Source organism: Parus major, chromosome 4, assembly GCF_001522545.3.
Source record: "Parus major isolate Abel chromosome 4, Parus_major1.1, whole genome shotgun sequence".
Taxonomy (NCBI): domain Eukaryota; kingdom Metazoa; phylum Chordata; class Aves; order Passeriformes; family Paridae; genus Parus; species Parus major.
Genome location: NC_031771.1, coordinates 45,790,350 through 45,800,357, shown reverse-complemented (window position 1 = coordinate 45,800,357; position 10,008 = coordinate 45,790,350). Strand labels below are relative to the sequence as shown.

General features: G+C 41.5%; 1 protein-coding gene across 1 annotated transcript in view; it reads left to right on the top strand.

Annotated features, from left to right (window-relative positions):
• The window catches only part of UCHL1 (ubiquitin C-terminal hydrolase L1), a 5,063-nt gene extending 913 nt beyond the window's left edge, over positions 1-4,150 (top strand). Inside the window, exons 2-8 of the mRNA XM_033513896.1 lie at positions 6-203; positions 1,070-1,220; positions 2,462-2,547; positions 2,626-2,673; positions 2,982-3,051; positions 3,355-3,413; positions 3,724-4,150. Coding sequence (XP_033369787.1) covers positions 6-203; positions 1,070-1,220; positions 2,462-2,547; positions 2,626-2,673; positions 2,982-3,051; positions 3,355-3,413; positions 3,724-3,810 — 699 coding nt within the window. The 3' untranslated portion in view covers positions 3,811-4,150. The remainder of the gene's footprint in view (positions 1-5; positions 204-1,069; positions 1,221-2,461; positions 2,548-2,625; positions 2,674-2,981; positions 3,052-3,354; positions 3,414-3,723) is intronic.
• Positions 4,151-10,008: the final 5,858 nt, after the last annotated feature.

The window sequence follows — 10,008 nt, the reverse complement described above, 5'->3', positions numbered from 1 at the left end:
GGGGCTGGGGCGGCCGCACCCCGTGGGGACGGGCGTGGCGCGGCCGGGCCACCCGCTCTCTGTGCCCCGTGCAGGTGCTGTCCCGCCTCGGGGTGGGTCCTGGCTGGCGCTTCGTGGACGTGCTGGGCTTCGAGGATGAAGCGCTGCGCGCCGTGCCGACCCCGGCCTGCGCGCTGCTCCTGCTGTTCCCGCTCACGGAGCAGGTGGGTGTCCCCTCCCGCGCAGGACAGCGCTGGCCGCTGTCTGGAGTGCCGCTGTCATCCACCCAAACATCAGGAGGTTAGGCGTGGATGGGGCTTGGCACTGGCACGGTGTTTGCTTGGACCAAGCCTCCAAATAGCCTCAGCTGTGCTGAGCCACTAAACAGGGGCTCTCGTTCCATCCCAGTGTTCCTGTGAGGTTTTGCTTTGTATAACAGACTGAGGGGAAAAAAACCCATGAGCGATCTTGAGTGTAAGGAATAGCACTTCCATTACCATGCTGAATCATTGGATCTGGAGGGGCCTACATTACTTCTTCAATATATTAATATACTCAGTCCACCTGATGCTAAGGAAGTGATTGAGGAGATGAGCTTTGAAATAAAATTTAATTAGCAAGTTCTTAAAAGGAAGGATTATAACCTTCCAATAGCAATTTTACAGTTGTTTATACGTTGTTGTGATGGGGAGGGGCTTGTGAAGGCAAATAATTCTAAAGGTTCAAAGGCCTATTGTGGAGACATGCTGAGTAACCTTGTTCAATGGATCAAAGCAACTGGGAGAGGAAATAAAAAAGCCTATCCATTAGATTATTTCTCACCCCAAGCTATTTCCAGTGTATGGCTCAGATGGAGAACCTAAGAACAGTGCCTTTGGATATGACTGAATCATGCAGGTAGTCCATTAAGTGTTGGCCTGAATCCAGTTCAGACATATGGTGCTTTACTTGCCACAAAGATTACTTTGTGAGTAAATCTTTGTCCAGTCCTAATACTGATTCTCCTGTACAACAACTTACATGTCCAGTGGTTTGCACAATACAAAGATAGGACTGTGATGAAATGCCTAAAATAATTACATGTTTACAGCATGAGAACTTCAGGAAGCAACAGACTGAGAAAATAAAGGACCAGGAGATCAGTTCCAAAGTGTATTTCCTGAAGCAGACAGTCAGTAACTCCTGTGGGACAATTGGTCTGATACATGCAGTTGCTAATAACAAAGACAAATTGAAACTTGGTGAGTATGAATGTTCTGAAGTGCTTGAATTTCCATTTTTTTGACAGCAGATTCAATGGGTATGGGCTATTGGGAGACAGGGGCTTTCATGTGAGCCAAGTTAAGGCATGCTATACTGCTTCAGTTGGTAAGTGGGTTTTCCAGCTCTTGGAATGGGGCATGTGGGCTGCCTGAAACACAGAAGGGAATGTGCTTTGAATTGCTGCAGAGGTATTGTCCTAGTAAGCAATGCAAGAGGAAAAGGGCACTTAGCAGGACTGACCAAAGTCTGTCTGTAATTAGAAAGCACTGTGTTCAGAAGAAGTTATTGACATTAAGCTTATTGTCAATATATGAGATGGAGTTCTTCATGCTACTTATGTCCAATGGAAATCAATGTGCTCAGAGTAGCCTGTAAATCAGTCTAAATTGTTTTTTTTCTGGAGAAGTTGTAGAGATAAGGGTTTGTAAGGAGATGTTTCATACCAAGATAATAGTTTTGATGGTTTCTTTACTATAGAAAAAGATTATTTTGTTGTTCAGAGACTAGATCTGCAAAATACAGCTACCATTATTCCAAGAGAACTTGGACCCTTTCTGTGGTGTGGGAATCCTTTTTGTACAAAGGAAAATGTGTGGAAGTCACAGTGAGCATTTAAGCAGTTTTGCTTTGTTCTTCTTAAAAAGGATTCACTGAAATAATGCTCTCCTGATGACTGAAGCAATAATGCAGCACATCTTTTATGTGCTAGTAGTGCAGTACTAAGATGCTTTTCTGTGCATCTTAGTACTGCTCTACTAATTTATGTTCTGGTAAACCAAAGCAAGCCTGTCACGAGCAAGTGCTGCCTTCATTTGAAGGCAGTGAGACAATTTCATCTACTCACATTCTGTTAGTTGTGTCCTTACAGCTGGTACTGTTATTGAATTTCTTCAAAATGGGATTGAACATTTCTGCCAAATGTGCCGTGAGGAAATCAGAAAAGCTAAATCCCCTTTGAAAATGATTTTCAAAACAAGCATCCACAGTATACTGAAGCACTCTTCCCTGGAACAACTCTGGTTGTTTGTGTAGATTGTTACTAGTATATTCTGGATAAATAAATACTTTAAGTTGTAGTCATAATGTGCTTATGGTGCAGATAGTAACAGGCTTAATGCAATGACTTGTAGCTAGAGCTAAAAGCATTGATCACTGTATGCTGAATCTAAACTGTGATGTTTTACCTATACTGAATAAAATGTTTGATCATCTTGTGCAGAGGAGGGGTCTGCCCTGAAGAAATTTCTTGATGAAACAGCTGATTTGTCTCCTGAAGAAAGAGCTAAGCATTTGGCAAATAATAAGGTATATGAACTACAAAACCTGCTGACAGTTATCAGCACTCAAAAATGTAGTAGTAACCTCTATCTGCTTTCTCTTAAGGCTATACAAGAAGTCCACAATTCTGTTGCGCAAGAAGGACAATGTCGGGTAAGATGTGAATGTGTAAAATCTTGGAAAAAGTGTTTAAAGAAGGTGGTAGAGCAACACCTTTTTTTGTCTGTCAGATAGCTGTTACAGTTGGTGAGGAAGGAGAAATGAGTGACTCATGGGTGAATGCTTGTTCACCATTAGGATTTCTGGTGCTTGACCTTGTAGAAGTCTTGCCACAGACCTCTTCTGCTAAACTTAAGATTTCAGTTTGCTTTCTTGTTGAGGTTTCCTCTGTTCTGTAATCACAAACTGGGTTTGCAGTACTAGCTTCAGTCTAACAAATATATCTGATGGTGTCTCCTAAGGTTGAGGACAACAGTGTGAACTTCCATTTCATCCTTTTTGTCAACGTGGATGGACACCTGTACGAATTGGGTAAGGCCCTGTGAACTCTGCAGTTGGACTGCAGTGTTGGGGGCTCAAGCAAGATACTTTGTGCTAATTAAACTGTTTGCTGAGGCTCTCAGAGCCAAAACACAATTGGTAACTTCATCTGAGGATTTTAACTGATGATGGGTTACACTGAAGGCCTAAAGCATGTTGTCACTGGTGTAGCTGAGAGCACTTTCCATCTCACTCAGAACTGTCAATAGTCTGACTTCCCAAGTATCATCATATGTGTACTTGTTTGGGTCCACTATGCTCAGTTCTGCTAATTTAGAAGTATTTCTTTCACAGATGGCCGTATGCCATTTCCTGTAAACCATGGCACAAGCTCAGATGACTTGCTGTTGAAGGTAAGTCTTCTCCCTTGCTGCTCATTTCCCTGAAAACAAAGCATATAAAGAGCCTTATATAAAGGTGAGAAGTCTGCCTGTGGTGTATTGTGGCTGTACCTACTTGCTGTACGAGTCTGTGCTTAAATCTGCTAAGTTTATGACTACTAAAGGTATTGTCCCTAAGAGATACCTGTTCAGTGTATTTATTAGCTGCTGTCATAAGATTATGTAACTGAGTTGGTGGGACTCAGAGAGGAACTGCGAAGACTTGTTCTCTATAGGAAGTGTATTTGGTTAGTCTAAGCACCTGTATTTTTTCATCCCCAAGGATTCTGCTAAGATCTGCAGACAATTTACAGAACGTGAAAAAGGAGAAGTTCGTTTTTCTGCTGTGGCTTTCTGCAAGTCTGCCTAAGACTCTGAAGAGATGCAAGGAAAGCAGTTTAATAGCACACCAGTAAATGCAGTTTAAACTCCAGTGCTTCAGTACTTGTTAAACACAGCTGTTCTGGTAACTTAAATTATTTCCACCTTTTGCTATACACAGAAGCAACATCAGCTGAGCTTATGCTAAAGAATGAGCTCAAGTTTTAATGTGAACGGTTTGGACACATCAGATATCTTTAGACTCTTTTTTCACATGTTAAGTAGAAAATGCTTAACAGGGCTTGTTTGATCTGTGTTATGTTAATTGAGTTGTTGGTTGATATTTCCTTGTCCTTAATGAGAATAAAATGTTCTGCTGGAAGACTGAATGGACTAAAGTGATGACTAATTCTCTCCAAAAGGAGTTGTGCGGCATCTTCTTTAAGACTTCTTCTCAGAAGACCCTCAAAGCTCTCCTCTGAGCAAAAACTTAAGTTAATGTCAGGGTAGCAGGGAAACTGCTCTTTCTAGTGTCCTGGAGGTTTCCAAGGATGAAGAAGCATCAGTCTAACATGTAGCAGTGCTGCACTACCATTCTAGTAAGGCTTTCCCTAATGTCCATTCTGAAACTCATAAGCTGCAATCTACCACCCTGAATACATTTATTTTGGAGGGGTAAGGTGTGATAAATTAAGATCAAATGTCACCTTAATGTGGTCTGTATTAGTGCAAACAGCCACAGAATACCCACTGAGTTGGTTGGTGTTGTTTCCTTATAGGAGACTATTAGAACAGGTCTTTTCCCTACCTGTAGCTAAACCAAACCTGCTGGCTGAGACAGAACACAATCCTGGGCTAGGCTGTGTGTGCTTACTGACTTGTGATTCTGTTATGAAGTCCTTTAGAGAGGCTGTATTTATCTGTCCCATCCAAAACAACCTAAAAAGGAAAAACCCACACTACATGAACTTCTAATAGCAGGATGAAATATTTGATTTCAGGGAAAGAAATTTAATCTATAATACATGTCCTTTGGCATGAACCATGACCTGTTGAAACTATTTTTACCTGTCTAGCTGCTGTTTGCTGCTCTTGCAGCTCCCTGCTAATACTTCAGGTAGCTGTAGGCAGGGATAAAACACCCTTTAACTTGGATCTTTATTCTAATGCAGTCCCAGTCTGTCCTTGGCAACCATTTTATACAGTGCTGGGTTACACAGTCTTAGATGGTCACTGCTGCTCTGGGTATGCTGCAAGCTGTTCTGACTGCAGGGTTGTTTTGAAGGGCAATTCAAGCTTTTGTTAAAGGTTTGTGTGTGTTATAGTTTTTCTGTATTGGACCTTGTTACCACTCATGAGGCTGATAGCTGAAGCTGGAAAGGGTTGCAACAGATTTTGATTTGAAGTCTTAAGGGTTTGCTAAACCTCAGGACACTCCAAATCTAAACATCAGTGTCCAGTTTCTATTAACAGGGAGGTGAAAACTTGGCTAAGAAAGGGTCTGTTATGTGTCATTGTCCTCTACAACAGCATCATCTTCTGCCTATTAGTGGAAGCTGTCGTAGGGTGGGGGAAGATGTGCTCCTGGGGCATCTTCAGCACAGCCTTGGAGCCATGCCTGTGGCTCAGGCTGCTTAGCAACACAACCCTCAGGAGGGGAAACACAAGGGGCACAAGCACAAGAGAGTGGAAGCCGCAGCAAAAACCAGCTGCAGGAGGAGCTGTCTGCCTTACCCAGGGCAGTGAGCTTTAGTGCTGCAGAGAACCCTCTCCTTGCCCTTAGGGCAATATCTGAGGGTACATGCTGTGACTGTGCCTGTGTAGAGCCAGTGCTGAAAGAACCTGAAAATGCCTTTGAGATACATACTGTGTATGTGCAGTCCAATTTTTTGTGGTTTACTTTTTGTTTCAATTAGCAGTGCAAATGGTGCTACTGAAGTTATTTCAGTGTTTCATAAATTTTTTTTTTTTTTTATTCTGCTCAAGCTTCTGCATTAAGAACCTACCGAAAGGCAACATTTTAGTAATTTAAGCCTCATGAAGAAACAGGGAAAGTGTTATTTGTGCCAGACTTTTCTTGTTTTCTCGCATTCTATGTGAATTCTGTATGCCTATTCCCAGGCACAGTTTCAAAGGATGGAAATAAAGGGAAAAACTAAAGAATGAATTTTATCTATCTATCTATAACATCACTAGCAAGGCTATTGTCCCCTGCAGAAATGATGACAAGAGCTTAGCAAACAGCTGGGCTTGACTTTAAAATACCTTGGTTTCAGAAAGAGGAAGATGAATTTTTTGGGATGGCAAAGATCTAGGGAGCTGGGATAGAGATCTCAAACCGTGGGTGTTGATCTGTAAGCTGAATGTTGCAATATTTAAGTTGCACCCGTTCCAAATGTGTTACTGCATTCAGAAAAAAGGTCACAATGCACAGAAGTGTGTATTTTACAACTTCAAATTCTATTGAATGAGCCATAAACAGAAAACCAGGAAGATATTTTAAAGCCGTATCAGGCATATATAATCCCAAAAGAAATACTTTTTTTTTTATTTTCTAGCTTATTTTACCTACTTGCCAGTTTTTTAATTTTAATCTTTGTCTGTTATTTCACATGTTGGCAGAAATGTTTAGGATAAGAGCTGTTTTTTTAGAGTGCTATGTATCAGAACACTTTTCATGAGAAGATGCTCTTATAATTTAGTATTTTTTCTTGGGCATGTCTATCTGAATTGAGGCTCATTTCTTGTCCCTCCTTGTTTTCTCCTCTTTGTTCTTATATCTGTAGTTCCATTCAGAACTGTCACTTTTCCTTAATTTCCTGTGTGTGCCTTTGACCCTCTTACTTCTCATCTAAAGCCCTTCATGTTTTTCTTGAATTTACTTCTGAATTTTCCCTGTGAAAATTTTTGAGAAGGGCAGGAACTTGCAAAGCCTGCTGTGTTTTATGCCCCCTCTGAAGAACCCAGTGACTGCTGCTCTTCTAGACAGAGTAGTCTATTGAGCAAATTAATTTGAATTAACAGGTTCCTGCCAGTTTTGTGTTGCTTTCCAGAGGTGGACATTCAACTGTTAATACATAGAACTATCCTCAGGAATACTTGAGAAATATTGAAGTTAGGATCTTAGGCTTATCTGTTTAGATGTGCACATTACTAATTTAGAGCTCTACTGGGGCTGACTGCGTGCAATCTATCATTTTTGCAACTGTCTTCTTGCTTGCCTGTTCAAAGCTGTAGTCAACTTACTCTGTAGATGGCAGCATTGGGAAACTTAGCAACAAGTCTGATTTAAGACCAATGACAGAATGGATCTAGATGCTATCTTAATTTTTAAGTCCACCGCTAGTCCTATCGCTTTCAGTGGGATCATTCACATGCTTAAGCACATCTCTGATTGCAGAGCCAAACAGCCAGTCCCTATATAACCAAAAGTTAGGCATAATGCAACATGCAAGGTCTCTTACACATATGAATAGTCTTTGGCTTAGATCCCCAGTTTACCTGCAGCTGATGCACAACTTTTGTCCAATATATACTGCTGTGCAATATATGCACTACTATTTCCATGCTAAATAGAATTCCTTTTTTTGGGGAAGTAAGGAAAGTGTGGGACTAACTCCAACAGCATCCAGCTTTTGACACACAGACCAATCAATCTTAAATATTTGAGATTTACCAATCTCAAATATTTAAGACGGAGAAGCAGCTGAAAAAAGAGTTCTTTTTTCAGAGAGAGACACACTCATATTCTCTGCCATTAGTGCAAAGACAGCAGGGCCCATGGAGGGAATTGAGAGCAAATGAGTCTGGCAATAAACCCTGTAGTCACAGGATGCCTCTCCTGGTGCTGCCAGCAGCCAAGAAGAGGCTGATGACAGGACTTCAGCTCAGTGAAACTGGACTAAATGAGAACAAACCCAAATTGAGAAAAATGCAACCAGAAGCAGACTAACAGCATTGAATTTCCTTTGTGACCAAAGGACATAAAGTATTACTCACATTTTGTTATTTTTTTACATACTGTACAGGATGATATTGAGTTACAGGGACTGGTTGACTTTCCAAATGCTTTGAAGCCAAGGGACCCCAATGGATGAGAGGATGGGTTAGAAGAAACCTCACAGAGCTCAACATGGTGGGATGCAGAGCTTGGCACCTGGCTGGAGCCACCCTATGGCTGGGAGGTGATGGGCTGAGTTTCAGCCCTTCTGCAAACTGGGTGTTATGGCAGGTGCCACACTGAATATAAGACCATATGTTGAGTACTCTTCCTGTTAGGCAAGTCACATACTGAGTTGGGAGTTATATTGGGAAGAGCAAGACCAGCAGGTGGAGGGAAGTTATTACCCTTTATTCCTTGGCAGTAGTGAGATTGCACCTGGAATAGTGGTTCAGTTCTGGATCCCCCCCAACCCAGTCCTAAAAGGATGTGGTGGAACCTGGAGAGGGTCCAGCAGCAGGCTGCAGAGGCAGGGAGCATGTGGCCTACGAGGAGAGACAGGTGGAGCTGGGTGTATATATATAGTCTGGCCTGCAGGAGGCTAAGGCAAGGTCTAATAACAGCTTACAATTATATCAAGGGCAATGACAAAGATGACAAAACCATATTTTTTCCTGGTAGTAGGAGATGGTCTATCAAAGGGCAGTAACCCCAAATTGCAGCTTGGAAGGTTCAATTCAGGACATTTGGAAACTAGAAGAATATTTCTTCATGGGAAAGTAATATACTGGAACAAGTTTCAGAGAAATGGAAGCATCTCCATCCTGGCAAGTATGTAAGGGACCAGAATTTAACAACCAGCTTCTGTCAAGCTGCCTGAGGTTACCTATCACAGGATGACAAGTTAGAGCAGTGATCATGTTGCTCTAGCCTAAGGAACTGAGGAACTTTCATTCCTTTCCTGAAAGGGAATCTTGAAATCAGACAACAAAGTCGAACAAATGCTCTGGAAAGGAGATATGATCAAATAAAATGCACTTGAAAAAAAGCAGAAAATTTGGAAATGGAGTGACCACAACCAAATGGACTGAGATGGAATTAGGGGCAGTAAAAACAACCAAAACTTGCCAAAATTACTGGAGTTAAAATCATAAAATGAGGGAAGAAAGGTGAACAAAGAGAGAGCAGAAGAAACTAATGAAGTAAATTGTTAAAAAAAAAAAAAAAAGAAGAAAGGAAAAATTAAGAAACCAAGTGAAAACAATATAAGTGAATGAGAAGACAAGAACTGCAGGGAAATGGACTGAGGCTTTCCCAATTAATCCTCATTGAAATTACAAGTGTTTTGTGAAGGGAAGTTGTTCCCTGCAGGAGGAGCTGGAGGCTGATGCTCCTGACTGCTGCCTGTCTTCTGTGTCTGGGGTGCAAGGACAAAAACGGCTGCAGGAACAGCAGCCAATGCATCTAGGGGTAGGTGCAGGTTTGGTTGCTGATGGGAGGGTTGTCACTTCACAGAGAGCTGGTGAAGGTAGAGGCCAAAGAAAGACCTCAGGGAGCACTTGCACAGTCAATGGATCAGAAACTGAAGTATGAGGAGTCCTTCCTGAGGACATGTGTACCATCCATTGGGATATGCTGGGGGAAAAGAGCAGTGAGTGATGGGAAAAATGGAAAAATTAGAGAATTCCTGGACATCTTTCAATTGTCATCTTTCCAGCAGTACCATAAGACTGTTCAATGAAGTTTCCTAATCCCTTAAATAATTGTGCATCCAAAATGTAGTGCTAGATGAAGCTCAGTGAACAAATAATGAGCTATGCAGAACTGATTTTAACCTTCTGTACTTTTTGCTTAGATGAGCTTCAGACATGGTTAGATGATATTGCACAACCTGCAGCAAAATACAAAGTGAGATCTCTGTGATGTTGGAGGAACCAGGCTAGGCAAAGGTATTTCAGCTAGTTTAGCATTTCCAGTAGGGTACCATAAAAAATGTAACAGTCAATTCCATTGCTTAGGAACACTAAATACCATACTAAGAGGTATTATTACTTACATCACTGTAGCCAGACTGAGTTGCATTTTCTTTTCAAGGCTCCATACGTATGCATGTTAAAATCTTAGCAGAAGAGCTTCTACTCTTAATGTTGAGTGGGAGAAGTGCAGCTTAAATACCCCCATTTTGCAAGTAAGACATGGAGACACAGGACATAGATTCCCTGATTTTTTTTTTTTAATTTTTAATTTTTTTTATCTTTTTCTGCAGAGAGAGTTCTTATATTTACTCTACTTTGGCTTTGGGCCTGA